Source organism: Staurois parvus, unplaced genomic scaffold (assembly GCF_062004578.1).
Source record: "Staurois parvus isolate SC_StPar_1 unplaced genomic scaffold, SC_StPar_1.0 ptg000437l, whole genome shotgun sequence".
In the NCBI taxonomy this organism is placed as follows: Eukaryota; Metazoa; Chordata; class Amphibia; order Anura; family Ranidae; genus Staurois; species Staurois parvus.
In genome coordinates this window covers 307521-329047 of record NW_028318233.1, presented here as the reverse complement: position 1 = coordinate 329047, position 21527 = coordinate 307521, and the positions used below count along the sequence as shown (strand labels likewise).

At 41.7% G+C, this 21527-nt stretch overlaps 1 protein-coding gene across 3 annotated transcripts in view; it reads right to left on the bottom strand.

Annotated features, from left to right (window-relative positions):
* Positions 1-4869: 4869 nt before the first annotated feature.
* CCAR1 (cell division cycle and apoptosis regulator 1) overlaps positions 4870-21527 on the bottom strand; it is an 81848-nt gene continuing 65190 nt past the window's right edge. For all 3 annotated transcript variants that reach the window (XM_089687733.1, XM_089687734.1, XM_089687735.1), the window contains exons 20-25: positions 18268-18362; positions 15789-15935; positions 12241-12361; positions 10994-11179; positions 6898-7103; positions 4870-5502 (exon numbers count right to left, since the gene is read on the bottom strand). In XM_089687733.1, coding sequence (XP_089543859.1) covers positions 5449-5502; positions 6898-7103; positions 10994-11179; positions 12241-12361; positions 15789-15935; positions 18268-18362 — 809 coding nt within the window. In that variant the 3' untranslated portion in view covers positions 4870-5448. The remainder of the gene's footprint in view (positions 5503-6897; positions 7104-10993; positions 11180-12240; positions 12362-15788; positions 15936-18267; positions 18363-21527) is intronic.

Sequence of the window (21527 nt, the reverse complement as noted above, 5' to 3'; positions counted from 1 at the left end):
AAATCTGGCAGAGAGGTTCTGTGTCCCAGTTGGGCAGGAGCTTTAGATTTCCTTGCCTGGTACAAAGCAAAAATGAAGAGAACAGTATTTACAGAGAGCAATAAAAGCACTCTAGGGTTAGAACCTCCACTGGGTTTTTGATCCTGCATATGTTGCCTCTGAAGAGATCTCCTTTTTACTTCTATTGTCGCTGTGCCAGAAAAAAAAAACCCAATCAGGAACAAGAATAAAAATCTGGCAAGATTCAAGTCCTTCCTCACTCAATTCAAATGGGGGGGGGGGAGGAATCACTTCTATTACTAACCTAATTGTACAGGGTTGGTGGCTACATACATTTTGTTTTTCGTTTTTTCCTTTTGTCAGCATATGTAATTAACCTCATGAATGAAAAATTAACTTCAGTTGGTGGGACCATGTTTTAAGGCAAAGATGCATCTGCATTGCCATGTGTCTTAGATATAACTGTATTAAATTTACTTCAGCTGGTAAAATGCAAATCAACACACCATTTCAAAACAACCATTGCATGTTGCCTTTTGATTGACTCCTGTAAAATCAACATTTTCATACCTATGAACTAACTGTTCCATCCACTGGAAAAGCAGGCAATGAATGCATGATGACACAACTGATAGCAATACACCTTTTAGTTTGGGTCTAAATTACCATCATCATCCTACTGATATGGGGCATGTGCAAATATTTAATGAAGAAGGAACCCTGGCTGCAGTCTGTTTCTGGTGTGTTAAATGTGTTCTAGTTTATATACGAAGTACTACATCTGCTATTTTCAGAGTGATAAACTGCATCAACGCTGTCTTCTTTCCTCGAAACACAATTAGGAAAATTACACTCTACTTGATGCCAACCTAAGTCATTATCTTTAATGGGAAACCAGATATTTTAATGTGCCTTGACCTTTTGCATACTGCCATGTTCTGGAAATTAGGAAAATATTTTCCTTTTTGGTTCTGTATCCTGGAGAAGAAGCATCTTTTAAATATTTCATGGAAACAAGGAATCCAATGAATCATCCATGCTAGACAAAGTGCTTTATTTTGTAATAAACATGATGTAAAATCAGGAGCAGGTTGGGTTATATTTCACATGACCTGTTTTTTCAGTCTCTTAAGTGTTTATTCTGTAAATTTTGTATATAACTTGTACAATATCAAAACCTGTAATTTTTCTTTTTATATTTAGACATGTTTTGGGGAAAATGATTAAAGTTCCAGCTGTTGTGATATGAAGTAAAGTAATTTAAACATACTTTTTGTGTCCTGAATGTAGTTGTGTATTCTTCTACATGTAAATGATGCTGTAATTTTGATGACTTAGCTAATTACCTATTATTGTTAACCACTTCTTGCATTAACAATTCTAATTGCAAAAAGTAAAATCTGTTTATATTATACACGGAGCAGCCTTTTCTCTCATGGATCAACTAAGAACCTACAAGGGTTGTTGAGGCCTGTCACATGGACTATGGAAGGAGCAGCCAGCTTTCAGTGATTGCAAGAGGAAAATGGAGATCATTGGTTCTTGTATATTTTGTCCGTCCTCTCAAAGTGCAAAACAAAATTATGACAGAGGCATGGTTGGTTTGGGAAGGGGGTGTATGATGAAAACACTATGGGGTTTTTCTGCCCCCCAACAAGCCCTTACTGTCCTCAACCCCTATAAAGCTGCTTTCACAATAATGTGCTTTGGCTTGTTTACCTGGGTATAGCACAGTGCCTCTGCCATAGACCTCTATTATATCCTGCGGGTGTGTTGTACTTTCTGAAAGCACACAAATCCTGCAGTATATAATAGATGGCTATGGGGGGGAATAGGGGGTTTGCAGTCAATGAGTTGCTGACCCTGGATATATGCTTCCCTTTTTTTGAGGTCATGGGTCGAGCAGCCCCGGCCTAGACCTTACCATCCTCACTGCAGCAAAGCAAGAAAGCCTCCTAGGGAGTGCTCCTATGCAGACTTATAGGATACTCATGTCAAGGTAAAAACATTTTACAACAAAGATTCTGGAAAAGGTTGGGACACTAAAATCTACATAAAAAGGTCATGCTTTGCAAATCTCAAACCCATATTTTATTAAAAATGGAAAACATCAAATGTTTAAACTGAGAAAATGTACAATTTTACAGAAACAATATGGTAATTTTGTAATTGATGGCTATTTGATGACAACAGCATGACTCAAATTTGAGACAGCCACAACGTACAGCCTCAATTTCAAAAACTAGTATCCCCCCTTTTCTTTTAACAATATTCTGTAAACATTTGGGAACAGAGGAGACCAGTTTTGGGAGGTGATTTGTCCCATTTTTGCTTGAGCATATAAAAAAAAAAAAAATACATATTGAACGTGTTCCTGAAGCTGCTCTGTGATGATTTGGGGTCACAGGAGAGCACTCCTGTTACCTACAAGTAAAGTATAGTATAACCTTTTCTACTCCTTTATAGTTCTTCTGGCCACAGTCCAGCTCGCCTAAATTTTAAACAGGCCCTTTGTTTAGAAAGTTTGGCAACCCCTACTATAGAGCAATCTTTTTACCTCCAGGTCACAGGAAATCCCTGCAAAAAAAAAAAAAACTTTATTGAAGAATGCCACTTTTGGCCCCCGTTCACATCATGAGGATTGGATGTGGTTCAAAATGCATTCAATTTGCAAATATACTTTCTATGGAGCTGGTTCACATGGGGGCTGGGTGCAATGCATTTTTAAGAGTCCAGTACAATTTTTAGCCTTGTTCAGGTGCGATTTCAAGTGTCATACATTTAAAAACATTTGCACCTGAACCTCTTTGGGGCCAGTTTCAGTGCCATTTACACACAGATGTGAACCTAGATTTACAGACAGCTTAAATGTGGTGTCAAGTTGCTGGCTCTGCAAAGTAAGGCTTGCCCCAGAGGTCAATCAGCCACAGCTCAAGGAACCTCAGGAGTAACAAATGACTGCTTTGAAGTAGCTGACATCACATCCAATATAGTGGCTCCTAGCTGTGGTCCCAATGCTTTTCTGGATGTTTACATAAAAGGAGCCTTTTGCAGGTAATAATATGCTTAAAAGTTTCTCTACATAGGCAGTTAAAGCTTGACCGAACATGGCAGCATTTTTTTGGAGGGGGGTGAAAAACCAAAAAAAAGGTGTACAGCAAAACTAGAATATGTATGTGGTAAATTCACCTGATCTATCAATACTATAATAACCTTTTCAATGTGCATTGGCCAGTACAGTACAAGGGTAGACAAAAAATGGAAACACTACATGATTTGGAGGTATGAAAGTGGTGACATGGTTTGTGTTGAAAGCGGAAGTGATGCAACATTCATTTGTTTCCGTTGTGTGATGAGAAGCCTCGCTTTAGTCATTCACTGTGTGCGCTACTAATACGGAGTCATGTCAGAGCTTACAAGAGCGCAAATTGTTGGTGCTGCTTAGGTGGTACCTCTGTGGCTGAAGTTGCCAATTTATTTGCTGTGTCACGAGGTACAGTATAAAAGGTTGATAGGATATACAGTTTCTGGGAAAACGTTATCTGATAAGATAAATGCAGTTGCCATGGTTAACTGCCTGAAAGATAAAAAGGACATTGCGCAGGATTGTGACCCGGAACAAGAAAACAACTGCTACAAAAGTGACAGCAGTCCCATGAAGACTGAGCTCTGCAAAGGGGGATGTTTTTCAAAGTGATTTCTCAACAAAATAAAGCATTGAGCCCATGGATGGATAGGGGAGCGTGCTTTAAAGTGGCAGTAAACTTTTAGAGCTTGTACCTACAGGGAAACCTATAATGCAGCTTACCTGTAGGTACAGAGAATAAGTCCTAAACTTGCAGTGTTTAGGAGATAGTCACACTATGCCATCCCTTCAGAGCTCTGCACCGTAAACTGTGACTCCTGCATGCATGCGTGGGAGTGACGTCTTCATGGCTTAGCCATTCAAAGGCCTGGAGCCAGAGAACCGGATATCGTATGTACTCTCCAGCGCCTCAGGATATGCACAGCCAAAAGGGAAGCCAAGGGTACCAGGACAGCGACAACCAAAAGGAAATGCTCCTCAGATGGGGAAATCAGCCACTGGATAGAGAGAAAACAGGTGGCGCGCACACACCTAGTGCATTATCCAAGGTTTATTGTAGGAGTGAAAGAATAATAAAAACACTCAGACGAAGCATGTATCTAAAAAGCATAGAAAAATGACAATGGCCACAACGGCAGGCATGGTGTTCTTACTGTCAGATGACCAACCTCTGATGCTGATGTATGATGAATGGAAAGTAAGAGCCTTTGAGGCATCAACAGCAAGGCTCTTACTTTCCATTCATCATACATCAGCATCAGAGGTTGGTCATCAGCTCTGAAGAAAAGGGATTCGTCCCTGAAACGTGTCAGCCATTTGACCGCACTGACAGTGAGAACACCTTGCCCGCCGTTGTGGCCATTGTCATTTTTCTATGCTTTTTAGATACATGCTTCGTCTGTGAGTATGTTTTTATTATTCTTTCACTCCTACCATAAACCTTGGATAATGCACTAGGTGTGTGCGCCACCTGTTTTCTCTCTATCCTGGAGCCAGAGAACACGGAAGGAAGATGGAAGCACCACTCGAGGGCTTCATTCTAAGGTAACATTTTTATAATGTACTAGTATGCATTGCATACTAGCACATTATGCCATTGCCTTGCAGAGGATTTGGTTTTTTTTTTTTTTTTTACACCGCAATTTATTACCACATATTAAAAATGAATTAAATAGTGTGTTCAGTTTGTGTTGCTCAGATACAGAATGTTTGACCCAGAATTCTATTACTTTCTAAATTTGGGGCAGACATGAACAACTGGCACAAAAAAAGCAGAGAGATAATTTGTCATGAGGTGTTTTATTCATTTAGACTGGCCTTTCATTGTACAATATTAGTTGAATACTGCTTGCATTTATTTATACTCAGGGGAAGAAATTAAAACAGACAATGCAATGCATTATTACAAGTAATTCCAATGCATTAGCTGACATTATTTGGCTATAGTTTTATTGCTGAGTATTGTCAATCTAGGTTGTGTAGCTATTATTTCCTCACAACAAATGGAAATACATACTAAAAGACCAGATAAAAATAATTGGGACTTTTCAGTAATTTAATATATACATAAAAAGGATAGCAAAAGAAAAAAAATATATATAGATTGCATTTATTATATAATCTAGTTCAATTGCTAACATGTACGTTATCCTAAACATATTTCAAAAATGTATACTCTGCTTAACGCCGTTAATTACAGGCAAATCACCACAAAGCATCTCACTCATTCATAAAACTATTTACATCTCTCCTATTAAATATGAAGCAACACTACATACCATCTCTCTCCACACTGGTAAATCATGAATTACATTAAATTACTTAACATTGTAGGCCTTTTCCAGAACAAAGTGAAAGTTGCATCAAAAACTGGATCCATTCTCTTTTGCCTTCTGGTCTTCAGATGCCAGTGGATTCTGTGAACATTAAAGATGGTTGTTGTAATGTATAGTTGGAGGAGTTGCTCGGCTATTGGAGGGGATTTTGGTGCTGGTGCAGCAAGGACATGTTTGGAAGAAACGGGCATCTAGTTAAGTTGATATTTGGTTCAAGCATAACAATGGGAGGGGACAGTCAGTGACTCAAAGTATTAAAGAGGTGGGTTTATGAAAGCCAGGCACTGATCATTTTCAGAGGATGATGTCAGAATTGGCAGCCTACATCTCTCTCTGTACAGATTTCCGTTAAAAATAAACGGCCTGCAGTAAGAAATACAGAAGTCACTATTGCTGCCTTCTTTCTGAAAATACCAGTTACTCAACTCCATACTTCGAATCACTGGTCTGGACTGATCATGCAGGTAGCAGAGTCAGAAAAGTCAATGATGTGCATTCTTGTTCTAGATCAGTTACTCAGAAAGCTTTTGGCTCAACATAACAGCCAGGTTCTGTTTAAAGGACAGGTTGGTGATGGCAGCTTCCATATTATAGGACACAGTTTCTCTATAACAGCCCATGCTGGTATCACACTTGCAAACATAGAGCTATGGAGATACTTCAGGCCAGTATAGAAATAGGTTGGTGTTTCAAGAGGAAGCAGGCTAAAACCACAATACATACTCCCTGGCATAAAAGCGTGGCAGGTAAGCCTTCTGTAAGTACACCACCAATGACCAAACTAAAGAACATTCAATTCATTCTATTCCTGTATATCGGATTCATGATATGGAATGTTCACGTTCATGTGACTTCGTTCATCTACTAAGCATAGTTCTCCCACCATTCAACAGTCCCCTATGAGAGCTTCCACTGACCAATAAGATTCTATTGCCTCGTACACACTATAAGAATATTGTACAAACATTTTCGTACGAGGACCGATCGTCCGATAATTGGACCGTTTGTCCGAGAGCCGATCACGACAATTTGCAACAATATCCGAAGGGACAAGCGCAAAACTTTTTCTCCTACGATACCAGATTGTATGATTTTCCTTTAATCAGTACAGTAGTCGTTCAAAAATACAATACATCACTTTTGAAATTCTTTTCTTTCAAAGAGAATTTCCGTATCTTTAATAACCTTTTCACTTTGGATGCGAGACTAGCAGGCGAAAAAAAAAACGGCCGATCGTCCAATATTCTCATCGTGTGTATGGGGCTTAACACTACAAAGCTGAATGGCAAGGACCTACTTTGTGTTGTGCTGAAATAGAACCCTAGTGTATGCCAGAAGTGGCTGTGAACATTCATATAGTTTGTATCTGCAAATTGATCAAAGCGACCAGACTAACAATACAATAAATGTCAAGTTCACTTTCATTTGCACAGGATCCAAGATTCTGTGCACTTTATCCAAAAACAACACACTTACCCTGCTGAGAACAGTTTGGATCCCCTCCATGGTTGCAGAAAGCTCTCGAATAGTTTTTGTCAGCTGGTCCTCATATTGGCAGTTGGTGTCTTCCAGGGATTTCAGGCTCTCCCGTAGGTGACTGAGGTCGCTCTTTGCTTCTTTCAGCTCCCCAGATAAACTTTTATTAGAAGCTTCTAGCTGAGAGATGGTCTTTTCATCTACCTCTGTGGCAAACAAAGTACAGCAGTGGATCAAACAGCAACATAGTAGTGTCCACACAGACTAACAACCAAGTCATCCACAAAATGCACTAAGCAGCCCATAAAACTAGCTGTCTGAGGGTAAAAGAAAGCTTTGGTCAAAACAGCACCTTGGGAACAATTGGGATGTCTTTCTTGTCCAGATTTGAACAGAAATGATGACATATATATATAGATATATATATACATACACACATACATACATACATACATACATACATACATACACACACACCTTAACATACTGCCTGCCTCCTCCACTACACCCAAAGCTTGAAAAAAAAAAAAAAAAGTTTTTGCTTGAGATTTACTTTGTGTTGTCATTTTCTTTATGTACCTCTTGGAGACTGTCATTCAGTTCATCAATTATTTGCTATCACCAGTAAAGAAATGGTGTCGCAGCATCTGGGTAGAAAAAGGCATTCAGATGGCACCGAGCTCCCGCTGCTCAGCGGTACTGCAGAGAACTCAGACAGGCAGTGAATGCACTTAAAAGGGGGATGTTTATTTATTTACTTCAGGTACTTATATAGTGCCTTCAATTTACACAGCGCTTTATATATATATATATATATATATATATATATATATATATATATATATATATATATATATATATATATATATACACACACACACACACACACACATATATATATTGTACATTCACATCAGTCCCTAACCCTCAAGGGGCGTACAATCTAAGGTCCCCAACTTACATTCATACATACATGTACTAGGGCCAATTTAGACAGTATCCAACTAACCTACCAGCATGTCTTTGGAATGTGGGAGGAAACCAGAGTACGCGGAGGAAACCCACGCAGGCACAGGGAGAACATGCAAACTCCAGGCAGGTGGTGCCGTGGCTGGGATTCGAACAGACGACCCTAGTACTGCCAGGCGGAAGTGCTAATCATTTAACCACTGTGATGTTCTCTGCCTCCCCCCTAAATTCAGTACTCTGCAGTACTTTACCTGCACTCACATTGCTATTTTTAAAAAGGGTGTGTGTGTGTTTATATGCATATATGTTGCTTTTAATCCTGACAGAACAGAACTGCTTTTTTTTAGGACAGCAAGAACTACCACTCCTCTGAAAAGCGATCCATGCTCAGCTTTTCATAGGCAAAGCAGCAATATGTAGCCACCCTAACCTCCCTAAATGTAGCATCAGCATGCAGTTGCAGCGCAACCCCATTCACCTGAGGGTATACTTCTAGTTGTGGCCACAGCAACATGTGAACATGCCCTTCGTTCACATCTGTGCAGCTGTGTGCTACATGCACAGCAATCCATTAATTTCAATGGGCTGCCCTACCCACAGAAAGGCAGTGAAAGAAGTCCCCGACCCTTTTTTAAAATTGTGAAAAGCACTCCACATTTGCCAATGCATGGTGGTACCAATAGGATGTGGAACTTTGAAGTCTGGTAAACAGCAGAGCATCTGTCTGCATGTCAGAACATGTGCAAAATCATGGCATGCAATAATGTGAACCAAGCCTTAGACTGGGGTGCCTTAATACTGAAAATACTTTTCAAGGGCTTCTTGACTGGAAAAAGGTTGAGAAACCCAAATGTAAATAAATAAAAGTGCCATCTTGTACTTCCAAATTGCTTCAGATGGAAGTCATCTTGTGTAGCGCCGGTTGTGCACTGCCACCAACAGACGTCCATGAACACCATTTTCGTACTGATGCTCTAAAGGCTTTTAGGAAGTGTGGCCTGCCACTGTTGTATTATCAGACGAGGATAATGGGGCTGAGGATCTCCAAATAGGTTGTAGTAGGGACATGCCAGAACAACTCCTGACTGCATAGAAATGTTGTCTGGGTCTGTTGTTTTGGGGTTTTTTGGGGGGGAAAAATGACCATTTACTCTCGGTATTAAAGCTGCTGTAAAGTCATATCAGATAAGAGGTCTATCCACAGTGACCAAAATAAAGGGAATATTACATTAATACACATCTTATGTATCACAAACGTATATACCACCATCCCGCCAGGGATCACCAGACCCCGTGCTCTACACTGACTCCAGATGCCGTGCTCTACATCAACTCCAGGCGCCGTGCCCTGCTTCATCTCCAGACGCCGTGCCCTGCATCATCCCCAGACGCCGTGCCACAACACTCATGGCCGCCGGCCTACAGCACCCACGGACTGCAACTTGCCAGCTGCTGCCCAGCCGCCCACCACTCTCACTCACTCTCCTCCTACAGATGGACACAGATGACCTCCGCCACGATGTGACAGACTCTCCGCATCATCACGCCCTGATATGAAATCTCTGACCTCCCTGATCTGACCAGCACTCCGCACACTCTAACATGCCACCCGCACTCCTCCTCCTCCTCATATTCCTCTCCTCCATTCCCAAAATTGCCTCCCCCTACTCCCCCAAAACAGCTCTACATTGCTCCTTCACTTCTTCCTTCTCCCTACTACGGCTCTCACCACCTCCTCCTAATATTCCACTCCCCCGCCGACCCACACGCCACCACTAACAGATCCACTCGCTCCTGCACATCCCGTTCCCATGCCACCTTCCTCACCCTTCTCCTGATCGCCGGTAACATCTCCCAAAACCCTGGCCCCCCACCTCCCCACTCCCTCTCTAGGCACCCTTCTGCTCCCGCCAGCCGCCGCAGCCCCCTCAACCTCATACCCGTCCCCCTCCTCCCCGCATCCACCCCTCCTCTCTTGGTTGCATTCTGAAAGCCCGCTTGGTTTGCAACAAGCTCACCGCCATCCACAACCTTTGTCTCCCACTCCCTCAACCTCCTAGTGGTCACCGAAACCTGGATCCAACCCACCGACTCCACCTCCCCTGCAGCACTCACCTACGGAGGCCTCGTCTGGACCCACTCACCCAGACCGAGTGGTCGCAGAGGCGGCGGGGTCAGCATGCTCCTGTCACCGCTGAGCACCTTCCAGGTCCTCCCTAACCCCCCCTCCCTAACCTTCTCCTCCCCCCGACCGCTTCAACCCTGGCAGAACGACCACACAAAATGTTTCAAACGACGTAGTCGTGCGCTGGAGCGATTATGGCGCAAAACCAAATCCCCTCGTGCGTTATCATCCCACGCCTGGACTACTGCAACTCCCTTCTCACTGGCCTACCCAAACAAAATACCTAACTGACCTGATACCCAAATACCACCCTACCCGTGCCCTTCGCTCCTCACAGGACCTCCTACTCTCTAGCTCCCTGGTCTCCTCCTCCCACGCCCGACTGCAGGACTTCTCCAGGACTTCCCCCATCCTCTGAAAATCCCTACCCCAATCCATCAGACTGTCACCTACCCTCCTCACCTTCAGGCGCACCCTGAAAACCCATCTCTTCAGGGAAGCCTACCCCACCCTCACCTAACAACCGATCTCCACTTCTCCCACCACTTCATCCCCTACAGCCACTTCCTCCTGTAACACTTCCCCTCCCTCCTAGATTGTAAGCTCGAAAGAGCAGGGCCCTCGAACCCCTCGTGTATTGTATTGTTACTGTCTTGTCTCATGTTCTGTCCCCCTTGCTACTGTACAGCGCTGAGCAAACCCTTTGGCGCTATATAAATACTGTATAATAATAATACTTTTTAAGGCAATTAGTCAATTCATTAAATATTAAACATACACTAACGTTGATCTATGTGGTACATACTGTATATAACATACGGTGAAAATGTTCACTTTGATGACACAGAATTATTTTGTGGAAAATGAGTCACTAAAAATGACTGCCTAATCACTCTGAAATAAGATGGTTTAAAACTGCAGTTCCTTGTTCCATGCTATGCCCTACTGCATACCATATACACGGACGAGATTTCATCTTTTTGTTTTTTTTATATAGAATACCTGTTTTGGACTGGAGAGCCTGAAGCCTCTGTTCAAGCTCTGCTCTTGCCTTCTCACTCTTTTCTAGTTTCTGCAGAAGACTTCCCACATCAACCATGGCACCATTGTACACAATCAGGCCGCCCTTTTCTTCCACAGAGGACACACCGGATCGTGAAATTTTGGATGGCAAAAGCAATCTGTTTCCTGGTAAAGAAGTAATTGGAAAAAATAATTAATTTAAAGTAGAACTATAGATACATTTTATATAATTAATACCCGTGAGCAACTAGAAAGGTGCTTACTTACATTAAAAATATAATATAGTGTAATTTAGTGTATTATATAATTATATTAGATCGCAGGATACTTCGTTCACCCTCTCTAGGTGTGTATCAGTTGACAATATATTCCAATATAGTACCGCATAGATACATTTTATTTACATTCTGGATAGAGTAAGGGAGAGTTATAGCCCCGGTCAGAAATGTTTTTCCGCCATCTGTGTCCCATTGCAGAGATTGCCTTTCACTTCCTGTCCCATAGCCAAACAGGAAGTGAGAGAAAATCCCTCCTGCAGATTTAAAGGAATCCCTTGGGAACCCCTAGGTCACCAGAAAATTTCCCCTCTATTACTTTTCTGAGGACAACCCAAAAGTTGGGATTTTCTTTTACTTTCAATGATAATGGTAAACAGGGCAAATAGAGAGGAGGAAGCTCCCTAACAAGAGCACAGACAGCAATAAAAACTGACAGGGGCTCTAATCCCTCTCCTCTCTATTCAAAACTAAACAAAAAGCTTTGACTTTGGTTCTACTTTAAAACAGAACTAAAGGCAAAACATTTTATTTTTAGATTTGGTAGAATAAGTGGGGGTTATAACCCGTCAGATTTGACATGTGTGTCCAATTGGGGAGATTAATAGTAACGTCCTGTCCTATAACCAAAACAGGAAGTGAGAGGAAATCCCTCCACAGTGAGTGTCCCCATTGGAAGATTTTTACTGTTTTAGGGACAGCCCAATATTTGGGATTTTCTTTACCTATATCACTGAAAGTGAAAGTAAAACACGTCAAACAGAGAGGGTGAATCTAACAAAAGGGGGCATACAAAAAATAAAAACCTGACAGGTTCTAATCCCTCTCCACTCTAGCCAAAATGAAAAAAAAAAAGTGTTGTTTTTAGTTCAACTTTAATAGAATCTGCAGACCATGATTTTAACCTGTAATTGCTGGCAAAACACCAATGCACAAGAGTTCACAGAATACCTAGAATATCTTCACTAAAAATATCAGTCTCTTCGTGACTCCCATCATCTGTGCAAGTATCGGTTAACTTCCGGTAATATAAGGATTCCTTCAGTAAAATTTTGGTTAACAGTTTTTTCACCTGCAACAAAAATGTATTGAGATTGTGAATTGGTTAAATAAATCGAGGATGGCAAAAATGAACATTCCTGTAGATCAAAGAGGTGGAGATCTACCTGAACAACATGGGAGCAGTCAAGGATCACCGGGCACGATGTCAGCCAGTGTCACCTCCTCACACCTGATTTAAACCTCTAATTGCCATACTACCGTGTCACAATCGTGTGCATGGCAATCATGGGTTTAAGTCAGGTGTTGAGGCAACATATCTCCTCCTCACCATCTGTCAAACACACGCATTGCTTTACAGAGGTGCCTGCTGCACTTGTGAATGAGTCCTTAGTTGCATCCAGAAGTGGCACTCTTAGGGCTTGTTCACATGTAAAGTTGGGGGGGGGTATAACCCTGTGGTTGAGTCACAGTTTTACCATCCCCAATCCCTACCACCTTTAGCTGTTGCGGCAGCAGCCAAAAGGTGTACACATGCTGCAGCAGGAAAACCCCCTGATGCTTTTGGTGCCCCACAAATGCATGCTTCTGTGGGGTCCAAAGGGTTAAAGCAGGTGGTGAGAAAGCAACACACTGCTGCCTGTTTAACCCCTTGTTTGCAGTACTGCACAAAGTTGCAGAGTGGCCTCATTATTTAGAATTGGTCATGCTTGGCAGGTGCTGCACCCACCAACCATGACAGGGCACAGGAGCCAGCACTACAGAGGAGACATCAACTTATGCAGCTCCTGCTCCCTACTACAGATCCAACTTTACAAGTAGTCCCTCTGCATTGCTCTCTGTTTGATGCTCTGGGATGGCGGGTCAGCAAGCCCAGACTGCAATCTACCAGTCACCTGGCTGAGATCTACTGACAGATTACGATCTGCTGGTTACTGACCCCTGCTGTAGAGCCTCTTGATCCCGGGCCCAGGCTGCACATGCTAGTTCTACAGACATCATCATACAGCTGCTACTAATAGACAAGTATGGTCTGATGTTATGACCACTACCGGTACAAGGCCTCATGCACACTGGTAAATGCTGTTTCTCCTGACATGTAAAAATCTGACCTAAAAACCTAAGCTGTGTTTTTTTGGCAAGTTTAGCAGTATCTGGTGTTTTGGGCATTTATTCATTTGGCCAATTAAATAAACACTGAAGTGCTAAATGCGCCTAGCGTTTAGGCATGTTTAGCAGTGTTCAGCGTTTTTTGGTTGTCAAAATTCCCTCTCCTGAATATGATTTCAGGGCGTTCAGAAAATGTTCTGAAAACTCCCCTGCTATTAAACTACTGTAAACATCTATATGTGTATAGGATAACGGGGGGGGGATGGGGGCGCAAAAAAAACCTCACCAAAACCCAGAAAATGTGAGTTTATCAGCAGCAGTGTGCATGAGGCCTTACACACCATACAGTGCATACTGATTCTACAAAGCTGCCAATCTTCAATACAATATATTTATAGAAAACCTGTACAACTTCCTTTGAGCTTTCCAACAAGTGTAGTGCGAGTGCCATCTAAGGCTCCATTCACACTTACCAATCAGGCTGTTTGTGACTAGCTGCGGGTGACCCAGGATTCCCTGCGATTAGCTGCAGGCAGGAGGCTCCACTGAAAGCAATTGGAGGCTCACAGCTGCCGCAGCTATTCACAGCAGATCTCATGTAATCACGCATGCAGCGATTACCTGCAACAGTTTGGATCTGCATCCACCGGCAAAACAGCTCCATTCCTATGTGTGAATGGAGATTAAGCTGGTCACGAACATTACAATCAAATTTTTCAATATCCTTCAGATTTTCTAACAACTATGTAGTGTGAGGATCTACGTAAATTTGATCTGTATCTGGTAGGCCTTTACATTACAAATCATTGAAAAAGATTTTACAATCAGGATTGCAGACTATGAGGCCAGTTTAAAGTGTATTTTCAATTTTGAAGTAAAATTTTATAAACCCCCTCCATATATGTTTGTCGTGTGTTCCCATTCACACACCCCATGCCTAAAAACACTGTATTACCTTTCTAGTTGTTTCTTGGAAACAGATTTATACATAGGACTCTATAGGCACCTTCTACTGCTTTGAAAATATGGCAATGTAAAGATAAAGCAAGCAATAGATTATGTGATTATCTTTCTTGCAACCACGGGTTGCAGGAAAGAAAGTCGCTTCATTCCCAAGTCAGTGTTGATAGGGGAATCCCTACTGCAGAGCTATTATGTTCTCCTGGTGGAGAGAGGGGGGGAACCTGTTGGGAGAACACAATGTCTATTGCTAGCGGCAATAATTGCATGCTAGAAATCTGACATGATAGTTGCACCCAAGTCGATCGATGGAATATCTTGGGTACAATCAGCCTGCCTATAGATGGAACGAATCTCATCCGGTCCCTGCTGAACCGGCAGAAATTGGAACCATCAACGGCTGGCTTCAGTTTGGAAGTGCATTACATACAATGCAGGTAGGATTTATAAGCAAGTAAAAGCACTCCCTTTGTATTTGTATATAACATCCTAGGATTAGTCGGAGAAGTCTAAGAGGTATACTGTAAAACCCAAATTATACTGTGCAGACCAACTAAACAGAAAGCAGAATACACATACGAACCTATGCTGTTGATAACAGTAGGGAGGAACATGCATTATACATTTTTTTTTGTTCAATCTGCGGATTGAACAGAAAAAAAAAAAAAAAAAAAAGTCCTGATTCCCCCATCCACACATTTGATGTAGATGGGGGAATCCTCCCGCTGTGCTATTGTATTCTGCCAATGGAGAGCCTTCTCCGGTAAAAGAATACGATTAGCATTGCTGACTATAGCTGGCAGTACTAATTGGGCGAGAAAGAAAAAAAAAAAAACCCGACAGGGTGGTAGTACGAAAGTCAAAAGATCAACGTTTGTCAAATCAGCCCATAGATAGATCGAAATTTGGTCGGTCCCTGCTAAACCTGCCACATTTAAATCCATCTATGGCTGACTTATATCATCTGTAAGACAGTTCAGCAATAAAGATCAAGCAGAGGACAAAAGAACGGGACACAAAATAGTGCATCGTTTACCTGCCTGTAGATTCTTTGTAGGAGTAAGCTCAAAGCTCTGTCAGAGGGGGGGAGGGGGCAATCTGCTCTCCACAGTCTGAAGCAGGGGCGGACTGACAACTCATGGGGCCCCCGGGAAATAGGGAATCATGGGGCCCCCTTTGTCCTTGCCCAAACTCAAAAAAGCCTATGAAAAATGTACCAGGGGCATCTCATGGGACCCCCTACTGACCCCGGGCCCTCGGGCAGTGCCTGAGTTTCCAAATGGTCAATCCGCCCCTGGTCTGAAGTAGCAGTAAATATCCAGCAAGACACCAAATGCCCTCACTACCCAAAAAGGAGAAATCTCCAGCAAGTGAGCAAACATCTTCCAGAGGCAGAAAATGGGAACATAACTAACAGAAGGGTTTAGTACCTGTGCCCTTGACAGATGCAATCCAAGGGTATAAATAATTTCTTCTAAGTCCTTCTCCAATAAATAGCCACAATGACTTTGATCAAAATATACAAATGCCATTAGAAGATCCTTGTTTATTGTAACCATCAGTTTCTTTTCTTTCTCCTGGAAAAAAGTCACATTTTGAAAATTTCAATTCATACAGAAGAAATGCAAAAAACACCTTTTGATTTTCCAACTGAATAAGGCATTCTGGGCCAATATTGGCTTTAAACGGTTTTCATACAATATATATTTTAATTTCAAATATTTTTTAATCAGTTTATAGCAAGTTCCAGACATGGAGATGGAGAAGTCCCCAAGCAGGAAGCTAAAATGTGCACCAAAAAACAGGAGCTGGAAAACAATGCAAACAACTATATCTGCCAGCTGTTTGGAATATAGACATCATAGTGATCAATAAAGATATGAACACCTTGCTATCTCGCTGTTGACAAACCATAACAGAAGACATCTTGTAGGGCTAGATAGAAGAGAATCACACTCATTGCATCTCAGTCAAAAAAAAAGCAGAAGCCCATCCAAGGTTGTTTACTCCTTCAACCTCATTTGTGAAAAGCAGTTTTTTTTTTTCAAAATCTTTGATTTTTTTTTGTTTATAGCGCAAAAAATAAAAAACCCAGTGGTGATTAAATACCATCAAAATAAATCTCTATTTGTGTGAAAAAATGATAAAAATTTCATATGGGTACAGTGTTGCATGACCGCGCAATTGTCATTTAAAGTGCAACAGTGCTGAAAGGTGAAAATAGGTCTGAGCAAAAAGGGGGTAAAAGTGCCGGGTAGACAAGTGGTTAAAGAAACTGAAGTATTGGGGATGCTCACTCCAAAGTCCAAAGCCAGTGATTCCTGAGGGATGAATCTTTAGGCAAAGATTAAATACAACCTGTCAAAACAGAATCATAAAGGCTGCTTTTGATTATCTCTCCTGAAAGTGCTAGTGCCCTGGCTGTCCTGCTAAACCTCATGCTTTCTTTTTTTTTCCCCTCTCTGAATGGAGGAAAAAGAGAAAAAAAAAACTGTTTGTAAAAAAAAAAATAAATAAAAATAAATATTAAAAAATAAAGAAAAAATACCTAGATCAAGGTTTGATCTAGCTCAGTGCCAGGGACAGTGTTTGGGACAAGGTCAGGGTCAAAGGTCAGGATTTTATTTCTTTTTTTTATACATTGGTATCAGTGTCAGTTAGGGCTCATTCACACTTGACTGTTTTACCAACTCTTGCCAGAACGCCCCCTATAGCGTTTGGCAAGCGTTGGTCCGGCGTTTGCGGAGCATTTTTTTAACGCTCTGCAAACGCCGCATGCGCGGTTCAGCGGCGGTTACTAGGCGTTTGCCGAGCACTGAAAACGCCCTACAAACGCCTATAATGAAGTTCGAATGGTGTTACCGCTTTGCAAACGCCCTGCAACCGCGTCGCAACCGCACTACAATCGCCGGCCGGGCGTTTGCGGAGCGGCACCATAGACTAGAATAGGAGGCTTCAACACCTCCTCCCTCCACCAGAGTAGACCCTTTTTCCTGCGCCACTAATGCTCCCGTTAGAACAGCACCATGTGCTGCAATGTGCAGAATTGTCAGAGACATTTGGGAAGCGGTAAAAACGCTTCCCAAACGCCTTTCTGCCGCCTGCACACAACGTTAGTGTGAACGTAGCCTTAGTGTTAGTGTGTTTTAGAAAAAAAAAACCAACAAAATGCGCACTATTGTTTCTGGGCTGCAGTACAGGTACAAATAAACACATATATAAATTTGAAAAAGTTTTTTTTTTTTTTTTTTTTTTACTATTTTGGGCCAGTTTTCCTTTGATAATAAAAAAAAAAAATCATGAGATATCCATTACCATTTACCACCAAATGAAAGGCCAATTTGTGCTGAAAAAAAATGTATAATCCACCTGGATGCATAAAAGTAGTTGTAATATGTACGGTCTAACTAATCCATGTCAAAGTTGTAAAATTTTACTTAGGCTTTAAGATTTGTTTTACCTTTAGGCATGAAGGGGTTAAATATGTTATACGGAGTTAGTATGTGGATTTCAGAATTCTATTATTCATTGGACAAATGAACCAACTATACCACTGTAACTTTCGCACGCTCTGCTCCCTGTATCATTATTCATATCTAAATGTTCGTGTCAGGTCTGAATGTAATTAGGAGCATTGGGAAACCTTTCACTATGGACTTTTTTCAGCACGAGAGAGATTTTCAGTAATTGGAGTGTGTTCAGTAACAGCTTTGTGCCCCCTTGTGTGCAGCAAAGATTCATTTTCACTTTTGACAGGAGCGTATTTAGAGAAAATGCGTACACAAATGTTATCAGCAACATACAGATTTTGGGGAGTTTGTTAACTATATCAGTTGCTTCATGCAAGCATCTAATGTTATAAAGAGCTGCATAAAAGAAGTTGAGAAGTACAGATCATAATTAACATACCTTATCTTTGGTTAGCCATTCCTTGCTGTATCTGTTTTCCCTCTTGTCGTCACGCTTATCCTTGGTGCTCGAGTCATCGTCATCATCTTCCCTGTCTGTGATAAATTGAGTGCTAGTTCATGTTATTTTGTTAAAATAAGAAATTGAAGGGCTTTTAAACAAAACTATTCTTCCAACTGAGCTGTGCACATTAAAACTAAAATCTGATTGGTTCCTAAATAGGATTGGTTGCATATCACTACCAGGGGCGGACTGACCATTTGGAAACTCGGGCACTGCCCGAGGGCCCGGGGTCAGTAGGGGGCCCCATGAGATGCCCCTGGTACCTTTTTCATAGGCTTTTTTGAGTTTGGGCAAGGACACAGGGGCCCCATGATCCCCTATTGCCCGTGGGCCCCTTGAGTTGTCAGTCCGCCCCTGATCACTACTGCTGTTTTCACTGCCTGATTATAGAAGCTCAAGTTTATACACAAATGAAGAAATAGTGATATTAAGCTATTTCTTAGGGCACAGAGGCTGATCAGTGTAAAGTAAAGCAATGAAACCTGGAAAAAAATGTGGTGTCCCTGTCCATAGCAGGAAGATCCAGATTTGTTTTGCTTAGGCTTTCATTGGTCCACTCATCAGAAATTGGCCCCATTGAAAAAAACATCTGCATAAATGACATCCGTTTAGCACATATATGGAAAAAACATTAAATTAAGATATTTATTCAAGAAGCCTCACAAAACATGAACATTAGTGAAAAAAAGGCCACTGAACAGGAGCTAAATGATAATATTGGTGCATCTCCTACAAACAGTACAGATTTTCAAAAGGAGAGGTTGTCATTGGCAGCCTATGTATTTGTATTTTGTTTTGTTTAAAGAGAACCTGACACTACAAAACATACTACTGTGGGACAGGTTTGCTTTAAGAATGTGAACACTGCAAGAATTTGGATTTGCTCTACAGCAGGGATTTCAAACTGGTGGCCCTCCAGCTGTTGCGAAACTACAAGTCCCATCATGCCTCGGCCTTTGGGAGTCATGCTTGTAACTGTCAATCTTGCAATGCCTCATGGGACTTGTAGTTTGGCAACAGCTGGAGGGCCGCCAGTTTGACATCTGTGCTCTACAGATACAGTGAGGAACAGAAGTATTTGAACACCCTGCGATTTTGCAAGTTCTCCCACTTAGAAATCATGGAGGGGTCTGAAATTCACCTTGTAGGTACATTCCCACTCTGAGAGACAGAATTTTAAAAAAAATTCAGGAAATCACATTGTATGATTTTTAAAGAATTTATTTGTCTTGCACTGCTGAACATAAGTATTTGAACACCTGAGAAAATCAGTGTTAATATTTGGTACAGAAGCCTTTGTTTGCAATTACAGAGGTCAAACGTTTCCTGTAGTTCTTGACCAGGTTTGCACACACTGCAACAGGGATTTTGGCCCACTCCTCCATACAGATCTCTTCTAGATCTGTCAGGTTTCGGGGCTGTCGCTGAGCAACACGGAGTTTCAGCTCCCTCCAAAGATGTTCTATTGGATTTAGGTCTCGAGACTGGCTAGGCCACTCCAGAACCTTGATATGCTTCTTACGGAGCCACTCCTTGGTTATCCTGGCTGTGTGCTTCGGGTCGTTGTCATGTTGGAAGACCCAGCCATGACCCATCTTCAATGCTCTGACTGAGGGAAGGAGGTTGTTGCTCAAAATCTAACAATAAATGGCCCCATTCATCCTCTCCTTAATACAGCGCAGTCGTCCGGTTCCCTTTGCAGAAAAGCACCCCCAAAGCATGATGTTACCAGCCCCATGCTTCACAATAGAGATGGTGTTCTTGGGATGCAACTCATCCTTTTTGATCCAAACACAACGAGTGAAGTTTAGACAAAAAAGTTCTACTTTGGTCTCATCTGACCACATGACTTTCTCCCATGCCTCCTCTGGATTATCCAGATGGTCATTGGCAAACGTCAGACGGGCCTGGACATGTGATGACTTGAGCAGGGGAACCTTCCGTGCAATGCATGATTTGAAACCATGACGGAGTAGTGTTCTACTGACAGTGACCTTTGAAACTGTGGTCCCAGCTCTCTTCATGTCATTGACCAGCTCCTCCCTTGTAGTTCTGGGCTGATTCCTCACCTTTCTTATCAGTGATACCCCACGAGGTGAGATCTTGCATGGAGCCCCAGTCCGAGGGAGACTGACAGTCGTCTTTAGCCTCTTCCATTTTCTAACAATTGCTCCAACAGTTGATCTATTTTCACCAAGCTGCTTGGCAATTGCCCCGTAGCCCTTTCCAGCCTTGTGGAGGTCCACAATTTTGTCTCTGGTGTCTTTTGACAGCTCTTTGACCTTGCCCATGGTAGTAGTTGGCGTCTGACTGACTCTGGGGTGGACAGGTGTCTTTAAAGAGCTCAGACAGGTGCTACTAAGTTAGATTAATGAGTGGAGTAGAGGTGGACTATTTAAAGGCACAGTAACAGGTCTTTGAGAGCCAGAATTCTTGCTGTTTCTTAGGTGTTCAAATACTTATGTTCAGCAGTGCAAGACAAATTCTTTAAAAATCATACAATGTGATTTCCTGAATTTTTTTTTTTTTAATTCTGTCTCTCAGAGCGGGAATGTACCTACAATGTGAATTTCAGACCCCTCCATGATTTCTAAGTGGGAGAACTTGCAAAATCGCAGGGTGTTCAAATACTTCTGTTCCTCACTGTATCTGTCATTTGCACCCCTCCCTCTTAAATTGTAAACTCCAAGGAGCGGGGCCCTCCTATCCCTCTTGTATTGAACTGTACTGTTGCTGTATTGCCTCCCGTTATATTGTAAGGTGCTGAGGAAACTGTTTGCACTATATAAATCCTGTATTATAATAATAATAATAATAATAATAATAATAATAATAATCTATGCTTCTTAACCACTTGCTTCCCAAGTCTATTCTGACATTTCTCTCATACATGTAAAAATCCACATTTTGTGCTACAAAATTACTCAGAACCTCCAAACATTATATATTTTTAAGCAGATGCCCTACAGAATAAAATGGTGGGTGTTGCAGTTTATGTCACATGGTATTTGTGCAGCGATTTTTCAAAAGCAAATTTTTGGGGAAAAAATACACTAATGAATTGTAATGCAAAAAAGCCCACAATATATAACCCAATTTTTTATAAAATATAAAAGATGATGTTACGCCGAGTAAATAGATACCCAGCATGTCACGCTTTAAAATTGTGCACGCTTGTGGAATGGCACCAAACTACA